Here is a 12,872-nt window from a genome sequence, read left to right as displayed (position 1 = left end):
ATAACAGGTTGTAAATTAGAGGAGGTACGACACACTCATATGTGAGCTCATAGGATTCATATAGAACAATTATTAAGAGAGTTACATTGAAAACTAAGTGCCAATCAAAAGCTTTTCTTATGCATAATTTAATGGTGTGATGAAACCCCACTGGTTTGATATTATTAGTATACGTACAAGGCAATTGGAGACATCATAATGTGATGAAGAGCTTACTGCACAATACACAAGGCAAATGGCAACAAAGGAAACACTGGAAATTGTATTCAAGGTCTCCATAATCACATTAAGCCAGATTAGAAGTCAAAATATTATGCAATTCTTTTTGATGGGACTGAACATGTGTAGTACCTCCTCTAGCTAGAAATACCTAGTACCACTAATTCCAGCAAAGCCCACAATCAAACAATTATGAAATGGATGCAAAACAGTGACCCTCTAACCGTCACAACTGCCATATATAGTGGATTGATCAAACAACTGTTTTTGTCTCGTATTGAAAGAAGACTAGTTTGTCAGTTGTTTGAGTTGTCAATTGTGTCTATCATTACGAAGAAGAAGATAATCGGTAACACTGAAAACAGCTACAAGATACTTTCAAGACACGGCATGGTTCCCATGCTGTTTCTTTTCTATACGTACATGCGCTGGGCATGACAGTGGAAAACTATGTGCCTCATGTTAATCACTTGGTGAGTTAACACCATACAATGGTATTAGAAGTAGTAATATATAATCTTAGCTGGTTTGGTAAAGATAGAATCACATTTGCAGCTGATTTATCATTTTGGTAATTTTATTGTTTAACAATGATTAACGCTATGTAAGCAAAAACACCTCAATTGAGTTCCTTAGTTCATAGGGAGTACTTTGATATATAGTCAAAGTGAATATCTGTATAAGTTGGCTAATTTCAGTCCAGCCGGAAAACCTGACAGTTAGATGGTTAAAACCCTTTAAGGACCAAGAATTTTGTGCATAGTCTACTCTGAAAGCCCACACGTTTTATGATTATTGCGCATTTAGTGTTTAAAAAAATATAATAAGTTTATAGCATTGACAAAGTCCCTACAAGTGCTCAATTGTATAACAAATTATACTAAAAGACTCGCCTGACAATAATAAACAACATTATCTAACTTACCAAAGTGTAGAACCAATGTCTTAAAAGCACTAAGGTGAGTTTCAAACACCTACACGCGATCAATTTCTTCGTGACACAATCAATAAAAACAGTCCACCATTTTAGTTTTTTAAAACCGCATCACGTGATCTTGTATATCAAATTATTCGCCTCTAAATAGTGAGCACTCTGAGCTTTATTTGAAGTTAATACGATGAACACAGCCAAAGTTATGGAGCGATTTCTACAAGGTTAGTTTTATTGTTGTGTAAATATTTAATGTTTGTACTTTGTTAGGAATTTTACACAGGCTTAGTTTTGTGTGATAAGTTGGCCTTATATATCAAAAGAATCGCCTATGAATGGCGAATACAATGGCCCCTGTTTCGATCTAATAGCTTCATTTGTTGCGGAGTTATAGCTCTTTGTTTACTGCCAATAATCTTGGACGTAATATTACGGCGCTGGTCTTTCGAGCAATACCTACTTTGGACGTAATATTACGGCAGCAGTCCTTAAAGGGTTAATAATCAGACAATTACAAAATACCTGTAGTGTTACAACTGAAGAAACATGACTTTTACTATCTTCTCTTGAACAGCTTAAACTTCGTACAGCATTCTTTCTCACATGAGGTCTAAAAAATGAAGAACTACACTGAGGAAAATATATGGTATGCATGTATGTACGTATGTACACATTAAATAAATATATATATATGCTACGTATGTGATGATGTCAATATTAATTAATTAACCCTTTAAGGACCAAAGAATTGTGTGCATAGTCTACCTTGAAAACTCACACGTTTAATGACTATTACGCATTGTGTCTTTTAGAAAAATATGATAAGTTTATATATAGTGTTGACAAACCCCCTAAAAGTGCTCAATGCTATAAAATTTATACTAAAATACTTGCCTGACAATAATAAACATCATTATTTAACTTAGGGGTCATCCATTGAGTACGCTAGGGGGAAGGGGGTTAAATCACATGTACGCTTATAAAATGATGAATAATCATCATGTATATACTGTACATAGTATCAACATTTATACAGTATGCTTTGTGAAGGAGGGAGGGGTTAGAAAAAAGAGTACTCTTTGTACGCTTGCATAAAGACTGAAAATTATGGATGGTCCCTTACCAAGGTGTAGAACCAATTTATAAGGTGAGTTTCAAACACCTGCATGCGATCGATTTTTTTGTGACACAATCAATAAAAATGATCCGCCATTTTGTTTAATAAACAGCAACGCGTGATCTTGTATATCAAATTGTTCGCCTCTAATTGGTGAGCACTCTGAGTTTTATTTGAAGTAAATAGAATCTAATCAAAAACAGCTTGGTTGTTTTTGATTAGATATCACTTCTTTTTGTATTTGTATATCCCAAAGCTGACCATAGACCGGCTTTGGGGCTTTTTTAACCTATCCTTTTTCTTTACGACAGGAAGAATAAAAAGACAAAGCAGATTTTTAATACTTCAACTGTTTTTGATTTGTACTAGTAATAGCATGGGTAGCAGTGAAATTTGGGATAAATATCACGAGTGTTGTATTGAAATTTACCATTTCCAATATAACAAGAGTGGTATTTATCCCAAATTTTACTGCTACCCATGCTATTCCCAGTTAATACCATACTCACTGCATATGCGCATGCTGTGCATTAGCTTTGCTATGTACGCAATTTGTCACTATGTACTAAACACGCGTCGACACTAATTGGCGCTACATTGTTAACATAAATTCTAGCCAATGAAATTGCAATTACAACTTTTTCACTGCTGTCAGTGAAATACGGGATAATTTCACTGCTACTATTGAGAGGATAAATTTCACTGATACTATTGAGACTTTTGTACGGGCAGTGAAACAGGTATGGTATTATATCAGTAATTATACAAATTATATACATATATTTATTACATGTCTATTATTCCCTACTGGACAACTTGTTCACAGCTGATCTCTCTACTAAGGGACTTGAAATGTAGCTGAACTCTCTACAGGGTGATTTGCTTGTAGCTGAACTCTACACAGGATTCTCTCTACAGGGTGAATTGTTTCTAGCTGATCTCTTTACAGGGTGATTTGTTTGTAGCTGAACTCTCTACAGGGTGATTTGTTTGTAGCTGAACTCTCTACTGGATGGTTTCTTTGTAGCTGGTCTCTACAAAATGACTTGTTTCTATAGTATGTTCACATTGAGCTGAACCCTCAAAAACATTTAATAACTCATGGATGAAATTACACACGATCTTGAAATTTGGCTCATTTGTAGTACGGCTTGGCCCGCTAAAAATATTTCAAAATCTTGTTGTTCAAATGTTAGACATAATATTTACGGTCAATCAAAATTTTCACAATACAGTTCCTATGTGGAAGCCATATAAGTACAGCGCCCAATACAGCCCTTTCCCAAACTTGTAATGGAGCCAAACCGTACATGTCTGTTGTTGATACCTTTGCTGTTACCAATAATCATCTGGTTGGCTGAAATGTTAACTCTGTTGAGAAAAAATCCACTTTTAATTTTTAGCCGTTTTTCAGGATTCAGCTCAACGTGAACATACTATAGCTGATCTCTCTACAAGGTGACTTCTCCTACTACAGGGTGACTTGTATCTATAACTGAACTATTTACAGGATGATCTGTTTGTAGCTGAAATCTCTACAGGGTGATTTGTTTGTAGCTGAATTCTCTACAGGATGACTTGTTTTGAAAAAATTCCCTATATTGTGTCTAGTTTCTAGCTGATCTCTCTACAGGGTGATTTGTTTGTAGCTGATCTCTCTACACGGTGATTTGTTTCTAGCTTATCTCTCTACAGGATGGTTTCTTTGTCAATCAACTCTCTACAAGGTGGCTTATTTCTAGCTGATCTCTCTACAGGTTGATTTGTTTGTAGCTGAACTCTCTACAGGGTGATTTGTTTGCAGCTGAATTCTCTACAGGATGGTTTCTTTGTCACTGAACTCTCTACAAGGTGACTTGTTTCTAGCTGATCTCTCTACAAGGTGACTTTCTCTAGCTGATCTCTCTACAGGGTGACTTGTATCTAGCTGAACTATCTACAGGATAATCTGTTTGTAGCTGAAATCTCTACAGGGTGACTTGTTCTAGCTGATCTCTCTATAGGGTAACTTGTTTCTAGCTGAACTCTCTACAGAGTGGGTTCTTTGTAGCTGAACTCTCTACAAGGTGCATGACTTCTTCTAGCTGATCTCTCTATAGGGTGACCTGATTTCTCTGTAGGGTGACTTTTGTCTAGCTGAACTCTATACAGCTGACAGGGTAATCTGTTCATAGCTGAACTCTCTACAGGGTGATTTGTTTGTAGCTGAAATCTCTTGTTTCAATTTGATCTCACTGTAGGGTAACTTGTTTGTAGCTGAACTCTCTACAGGATGGTTTCTTTGTAGCTGAACTCTCTACAGTGATTTTTTTGTAGCTGAACTCTATATAGGATGATTTGTTTGTACCTGAACTTTCTACAGGGCAATTTGTTTATAGTGGAATGCTCTGCAGGGTGATTTGTTTGTAGTTGATCTCTCTACAGGGTTTCTTTGCAGCTGAGATCTCTACGGGGTGACTTCTTCTAGCTGAGATCTCTCTTGTTTGTATCTGATCTCTCTACAGAATAACTTGTTTGTATAGCTGAACTCTTTACAGGGTGGTTTTTTGATTGCTGAACTCTCTACACGGTGACTTGTTTGTAGCAAACTTCTCCACAGAGTGACTTGTTTGTAGCTGAATTCTCTTCAGAGCGACTAACTTGTAGCTGAACATTGTATAAAATAAAGCGACTTATCTGTATCTGAACTCTCTACAGGGTTACTTGTTTGCAGCTGATCTCTATGGGGTAACTTGTTTGCATAGATGAATTCTCTACAGGGTAGTTTCTTTGTAGATGAACTCTCTCCACAATGACTTGTTTGTAGCTGAATTCTCTAGAGAGTATAGCCGAACTCTCTACAGGGGCATGACGTGTTTATAGCTGAACTCTCTTCAGTGTGACTTGTAATGTTCTGAATCACTACAGCGATATATTTGTAGCTAAACTCTCTATAGGGTGACTTGCTTCTTGCTAAACTGTTTATAACATTAACTGTTTGCAGCTGAACTCCCTACAGAATAACTTGTAATGTAATAGAATTCTACAATGGAATAAATAAATTAGCTGAATGCTCTATTAGCGTGATTGTTCTATTAGAGTATCTCGATCTTGTATTTGCTACATGGAGTTGGCTTTCGAATCATAACTCAGTGGTTTGTAATCCAATTCTTCTGTACTACTGCAAGTACTTTTTATGAAGATTATTCCAGAATCCAGCTATACACCGATTTTCAACCTCATTGCTCTAAGCGGTTTGCCTAGTAGGCGTGAAAACTAATGCTTTTTTATTCATAAAAATCGATCGCGTAATGGTGACACAGGTTGGGTTTTGTGTCATATCTCCATGGTCTTTATTTCGATTCTTTTCAAACCACCAAAAGACACTCCTACGATGGTTACTCCATCTACATAGCAATTTTCAACTCATTCCATGAAGCGGTTTACCCTGTAGGCATGACAACAAATCGATCTTGTTTTACGCGAATAATCAATCATAAATCCTGAACCATTCATCGGATTTGCACCAAATTTGATAGTAGGATTCGCCTTTGGACTCCCGTTGTGTGTGCCAAATTTTAAGGCAATCGAAGTACGCATTTGTGTTTTATAGCAATTTTTGCAAGTGTGCGAAAACACGAAGAAAAAAAATGAAGAAAAAAAATCGAAACATTGGCAGCTTGTATCTTGGAAATGGCTGGAGCAATTTCCTTCAAATTTGGAATGTAGACTCCCCTGGCTGGCGGGCAACTCTGTAGCAAATTTGGTTCCAATCGGATAAGGGAGCACCGAGATACAAAGGTGTGAAAATGACGTTTTCTTACTTCCTGTCAATATACCCACGGTGTGGCACGCTGGCTTCTTGGGCCGCACGACACACTATCATGTGTCTTGATGAACACAGCCAAAGTTATGGAGCGATTTCTACAAGGTTAGTTCTATTGTTGTGTAAATATAAAATGTTTATACTTTTATTGTTAGGAATTTTACACTAGCTTAGTTTTGCATGATGAGTGGGCTTTATATATCAAAAGAATCGCCTATGAATGGCAAATAAAATGGTCCTTGTTTCGACCTGATAGCTTCATTTGTTGCAGAGTTATAGCTCCTTTTTTACTGCCAATACTCTTGGACATAATATTACGGATGTGGGGGCTTTCAAGCAATGCTTGGTTAAGACGTAATATTACGGCAGCAGTCCTTAAAGGGTTAATTAATAGGAGAAACACACACACATAAGATGCAGGGAGGGGGGGTTTACCAAAGGTAATCAAAAATCTATTATAAAAATTGGACCATTTTATAGGCATGTGCACACAACATTTTAATGCCAACTTTCTACTCAAAGGTAGCTAAAACAGCGTTAAATAAAGAAGACTACATATGTACATTCAAAGAAGAGCTAGGTAAAGTCTTTAATGTTTCATTGTATGATTTGGTACAGTATCCACATTCAAAACAGGCATTGTGTGGTGGGGGTACATACGTATACAGTTGTAATACAGTTGTACACAGTTAACAATATTAGAGGTATGGGATTCTGATACCAACAAAGCTTTTTCTTTAAAAGTTATTTATGAAGTACTGTGATTGATGTAAATTTTGAATACTCCAGTGCATGATTATTGCAGTCATTGAATGCTGTAACAGAAATTTTATAATGAAAATGCTACCATTTACCTTTTAATTAGCACACATTTCACTTATAATTGAACATGTATTTCAAAAATCCATTAACCCAGTAATTCCCCACCCCCTGGTAATAAACGTACTGTCGCTGCAGTATGTGATCAGGCACTATCCATTCCTCCTCCTCATGGAGCAAAGCATCTGTGGTATAACAGATGTCAATAATATTACAGCTACTATAATTAATGTGTTTACACTATGTACCATTTTCATCGATAGAAGACAATGAAATCTTCATAGACTTTTCCCTCTTTTCAGTGATTCCCAAGGAAGAATTGTTATTATTGTTAAGCATTGTCTCCATAATATTAGTATCTAAAATCAATTAAGGCAAATAAATTAATAAAAAACAAGTTGATCTTGAGCTCCATCTAAAAACCAGGCGCCCAAGCAGTTTATACTATGCATATATAAATATTCAATTAATGTATTTCTTATTTTAAAAATGTTATTCAATTAAAGTATTTCTTATTTTAAAAATGTTATTAAAGTATTAATTTCTAATATTGTTTATGCATATGGTATTATATCATTTCATGTATTTTGTAACTATTATATATACCACTTTAGTGTGGGTGTGCAAAGGTGCGGCTCAGGATTTAACTCACATATTCACCGGGCAATATCTAGATATTACCCAGGCAATATTACGGGAATGTGGTTTGCTCATGGCTTTAATGCCCAACCAGTTCAAAGATATGAAACGCTTTGACTTGTTTTATTGAGCAACACAGAGCATTTTATTGTGGGTTTTCAGTTTACACAATAGGCAAGGCTCAGTGTATTTGCTAAGTTTAGATGATTTGACAGTAACTAAACTATATTCTAAGACAAGTGATCTGTAAAACGATTGCTTGGGCGATGCATGGATGCATATTTTTACCCACTGCACTGGGGGTGTGTCAACAATTAAGCAGACCACAAAACAAGAAGAATATGACAATTAGGTGAGTAACTTGTGGTCCTAAGTACTTAACTATCTTACTTACTGCCACAAAAGCGATGGTTTAATGTATCAAAAACTATACACCCAAAAAATCAATCCCGTAATCAAAAGTTCCTGGCATGTGTTGAAACATAGTGATGTAGGAATGACGTTCTGAGAGTTATTTTCCTACACAATTGAACCTACAATCGATCATCATATGCTAGCATATAAAAGAAATGGGGTGAGTGATCTGTAGTTCTTTCACCTATATATCAGGTGAGTGTGCCCTGAGTGTATATCACTTTTACCACGGCCATGTTGGTATTTTGCTAATATATATACCCTTACCCCATATCAGCAAAATCCCTCACAGCCGTGGTATAACTAATACGCAATTACCACTGTTTCACTGCTAAGAAAGTATAATGCACCTATCAATGTCAAACCCACACTACTGGACAATTCGGCCTTGAAAATCCAATGAAATTTTCAAAGAAACCTATGAAAAGCCAAAATTTCATTGGTGTACCTATGAATTTTTATTTTCATAGCATTTTCATTGGACAAATCAATGAATATCCAATTAAAATAACCAATGAAAATTCTATGAAAAATAATTTTATGGAGTATTCATTGGTAAGGTTTCAATGGATTTTCATAGGTTTAGTATGTGAAAATGTAATGAAAACTCTTGACCACCCATTGAAATTTTGACTTTTAGAGGATTTTCAACATTTTAAGAGGGTTTTCAAAATTGTTGTCATTGGGTTTTCATGAGAACTCTTCCAGTAGTGTCACCCATGCATATGTAGATGGGGATTTATCCGTCTTTTGCTGAAATTTGGTGCCCCACATGTGAAGATTTGGTCTTGTACAGTTTTTTCATGGAATTTTGAATAATAGTAAAATCTGTTGTGTTTTGAACTATTGTGGCATACTGTGGCAATTGCACAAGCTATTCTAAATTTGCATGAATGCTATACAAAGTCCCCACATTCCCCCAGGGTGGTGGGTACATCTAATGTGGAATACTTTGCTCAAGGGGTGAGTCTTTCATACCATCAATTGTACAAATCCCCACCTATGCTCAGGATTGTATTGACCTCTATCAACCACAAACAATCATCAAAATTATCTTTCTAACTGTTTTGTAGTTCGTCTATGGTGTTTTATTACTAAAATAGCCTTGGATATGCTCAATTAGTGCATGTACGAAAAGGGCCATGCTCCACTTTTGACTTGAAGGGATGCACAATTTCTAGTAGCCTACATGGCCCACAGTATCATTTTTCAGGCATTACAACATCCACACAGTCTATTAGGAACATATTCACAAAGTATCGTATAGCAGGTTTCTTTCAAGGGGAAAACTTTTGCAATTGTCACAGATTGGTAGCTACCCACAAAATTGCAGATAGATCAAAGTTTTGAGTATTATCGCAAAAAGATTCAAAAATTTCCTTCCGAAAGTTTGAATGATGAAAATCCACCAAACAAATTGTTATCAAACAATAAAGTCTAAACTTGGGAAAAGCCAGCCTGAACAAACAACGGAATCCCAACTAACTATTTACAAACGTATATTACACTCCAAAGAACCATTCATACAGTTTACTTACAGTGCGATCCATTCCATAGCTGCCACTTTTTTTTTGTTGGGCATGCATATCTGCACTCACGTCCACCATGCCACGTCTGGCCGACTGTACCTGTCTCCATCAACATACCACACTTTCTTTGTTATCAAATGGTAGTTTTCAACTCAAAGAAGGATTTAACTTGTTTATTATAAAATGTTACTCTTTGTGCTATTACATAACAAACGTGCACTAGTCTGGGAAGGATCCAGTTATCCCAGAAATGGGATTTCTATGGACAGGGCGTGTCCACTTCAGTGCACATCCAGCTAAGAAACGTAATTTACAAGTTATAGCAAGGCTATATGTTTATCCTTTGAGTGAGTTATAATGCCATGCCATCATATGGCAGTTGTGGCCGTTAATGGGTTAATACATGGTCTGTACAGCACTCACACTGGCTGTTTTTAACAACAGCTTTTTTGGCACACAAGTGTAGGTGTGGAAAGATATAGAAACACACACATTTCTCAGAAAACAATTTCAGAAAACCAAGCCCGCATCCAGTGCCCCACAACCGGCTGTTGGTGTACCTGGTTAAATAATAAACAAAGTGTCTGGTTTTACATCTACTGGTTTAGTATAGATGCAGACTTAACCAGTTTATTACCTTTATCATCACTACTATCATCACCATTGATGTGAGGGGTACAGTTGATATCTTCTTCTTCAGATGATGATGATGATAATGATGATAACGATGTATTGCCATTTCGTGTGGTCAATAGTGCAGTATCACTGTTGCTATAGTGGGTGGAAATGAGCACAGTTACAAGCTATGCTACGATAGAGTATTACATATCAGTACAACAAAAAATCACACTACATACATGTATGTACCATCTTTTCTGAATACTCGCACGTTTCTGCTCAGGTGTGGAAGAATTAGCTGTTTCTTCTGATGGTGAAGTTGCTTCCGCCCTATAAATATAGTATCTGTACAGCGACCTTACATATTGTTGTAAAGTTGTTAAAGTGAATTGAGCAAATTACATATTATATATGTAATAACAATCATAACACAACAACACAAAGCTCCATTACCAACTCACCCTTTTAGTTTCTTTAGTTTGATTTTGTCCTTCAACAAAATTTTTCCTTTCAACAGTTCAGGTGATGGTAGTGGGACTCCTGGTTCTAACTGTGTAGTGTAAGTATATATGTAACTACTAAAGTATAAGGTGTATGTTCTATTGGAACAGTACTTCTACCATTGATAGTGAAACAATATATACTTTGTAGTCATGTATATGTAAATACACACATCACAAACTAACAGGGTATCCTTCGAGTGGTTCTTTCAACAAACGATCACCAAAAGTAAGACAATATAACACTGCCATACGTTGTAAAAGATGTGGCCTGAAACATTCACATGATAAAACAATAATTATCAATACACTTACTTATCAACATGGTTCTCTATGGACAAGATCAAAGGATAATCAGTAGTGACAAATGCAAAGTCATTGATAGCTCGAAGCACTTTCTGTATAGAACACATGCAATAAATATGTGTGTGTGTGTGTGTGTGTACACCAGGGGTGGATACAGGGGGGGGGGGGGGGGGGCTCCAAAAATTTTTGGTATACCAAGATTGAGATACTCTAATAGAGCAGTCACTCTAACAAAGCAGTCACAGTATTAGAGCAGTGTGTAGCGAGCTATGTAACGATATTTATGTACTTTATCAGTAGTTGGTGAGGTAGGTAGCTATTATTAGCTGGCTGTGACCTTTTCTTTTCGGTCTCACCTTACCAAACCAGACAATGTAGTGCCTCAGTCCATTTTGACTCCCCCTTTCCATAAGTCTGGATCCGCCCCCAGTGTACACATGTGTAATTTAATACAAATTACCCACCTCAAAGGACACAGTAGTACAGACCCATACTCCACTCATAAATCCATGTGTTACAATGATATCATCATTTTGGACCCAGCAGTCTAACTCTACACAACGACATCCTTGTAAGAGACACTGGCGATAAATCTCAACTGATGACTGGCCACTGATTTGAGTACCTTTGTAGTACAAAACAAACAGGTACATGTACACAAGGATCTAAAATAATGCCTACCGCAGCAATATGTGTTGTGTGAAGAATTGATATAATAGTGTGATAGTGGTTGACTCATGTCCATCACTAAACCCAACTGAACTATATCCACCAGGTTGGATTCCTCACTAGCCAGGAAACGCCACATACCCACTGGACTGAGTTTACCTGTGGATAAGAACACAAAAATATTAAAACAGTTATAATCTTATTGGGAGCAAGCCCCACATAGACAGCAATTACAGAAAAGCTAACAATGTGTATGAATGAGTGTGTATCCATCAGTGTCACGGTTATAAAAAAATATAATACAATGGATATGCCTTCAAGTGTGCAAATAGTACATGTGACAGATGGATGAAGACACGATGAGTCAAAGAGAGCATCAGCTACACAGAACAGAAGACAACAGAAGAAAGTGCTCCTCACCTGTCTGAATACCTGAACAAAGAAAGATATGAAGAGAAGTCAATTTGAGCAAGGAATGGATTAGAAGTGGGGGTCAAATTAGAGCTATGCATATCTGTCGAAACCAGCAAACAAAGGGACATCAGAATTGGGGCTATGCGCACCCACAGAAGAGAGCGCTTGGCCAATGAAACTGTAGGCTGTAGAAAATGAAATGTATATACAACACTGTACATTGTAATCTATTTTGTATAATCTCTATAGCTACTCAGGCTCGCCCCATGATGCTGTCAGCATCTAAGATCAAAATCAATAGACGGAAGTGTACATCATGCACATACTGTACTATTCCAGATACAAAGGATTACCTAATTCTTTTCCATTTGGTTCTAGTGTATGAATTATTGAAGTAGCTTTGCTCTTCAGGTGATATTCCTTGATCACCTCATTATCCCGAGGATCACGTTGTACCTGTAGCGAGATACTATAAACAGACTGTACCCACATACAGCGTAATAGACCATGCATTCATATCATGTATCAAAAGAAGTAATATATGTATGTACGCTAATATCTACATACTGTATATTTACTACATAATGGCCATAACTATACACAGTATTAAATATTAAACCTTATTAAGAAAGGTGAGTAGTTTTTGATCATCCATGTTTGGGATCTTGCAGCTAAAATGTAAAAAAAATGTACATAGTGTATTTTACACATGATTATGTATTTATCCTGTCATTATGGAGCAAAATGACAGCCAAAAACATATTACATATAATAAATTTAAAAATGATTTCAAAATAATAATACATGTCAGTATACATAGAATGCCTCAAGCAATTTAAACCAAACCCAAATAATACTGTATCTAGAGCCTAGTAATCACAGGACTACTTAA

General features: G+C 36.4%; 1 protein-coding gene across 1 annotated transcript in view; it reads right to left on the bottom strand.

Annotated features, from left to right (window-relative positions):
• Positions 1-12,872, bottom strand: part of LOC136258790 (1-phosphatidylinositol 4,5-bisphosphate phosphodiesterase beta-4-like) — a 44,787-nt gene that overhangs the window by 18,566 nt on the left and 13,349 nt on the right. Inside the window, exons 9-20 of the mRNA XM_066052146.1 lie at positions 12,600-12,651; positions 12,334-12,436; positions 11,579-11,725; positions 11,362-11,522; positions 10,907-10,989; positions 10,778-10,862; positions 10,553-10,641; positions 10,341-10,421; positions 10,111-10,244; positions 7,140-7,250; positions 7,019-7,076; positions 1,673-1,760 (exon numbers count right to left, since the gene is read on the bottom strand). Coding sequence (XP_065908218.1) covers positions 1,673-1,760; positions 7,019-7,076; positions 7,140-7,250; positions 10,111-10,244; positions 10,341-10,421; positions 10,553-10,641; positions 10,778-10,862; positions 10,907-10,989; positions 11,362-11,522; positions 11,579-11,725; positions 12,334-12,436; positions 12,600-12,651 — 1,192 coding nt within the window. The remainder of the gene's footprint in view (positions 1-1,672; positions 1,761-7,018; positions 7,077-7,139; positions 7,251-10,110; positions 10,245-10,340; positions 10,422-10,552; positions 10,642-10,777; positions 10,863-10,906; positions 10,990-11,361; positions 11,523-11,578; positions 11,726-12,333; positions 12,437-12,599; positions 12,652-12,872) is intronic.

The sequence above is a fragment of the Dysidea avara genome, chromosome 1 (genome assembly GCF_963678975.1).
Source record: "Dysidea avara chromosome 1, odDysAvar1.4, whole genome shotgun sequence".
In the NCBI taxonomy this organism is placed as follows: domain Eukaryota; kingdom Metazoa; phylum Porifera; class Demospongiae; order Dictyoceratida; family Dysideidae; genus Dysidea; species Dysidea avara.
Note: the sequence above shows the minus strand (reverse complement) of the source record. Positions and strands in the feature narration are given on the sequence as shown.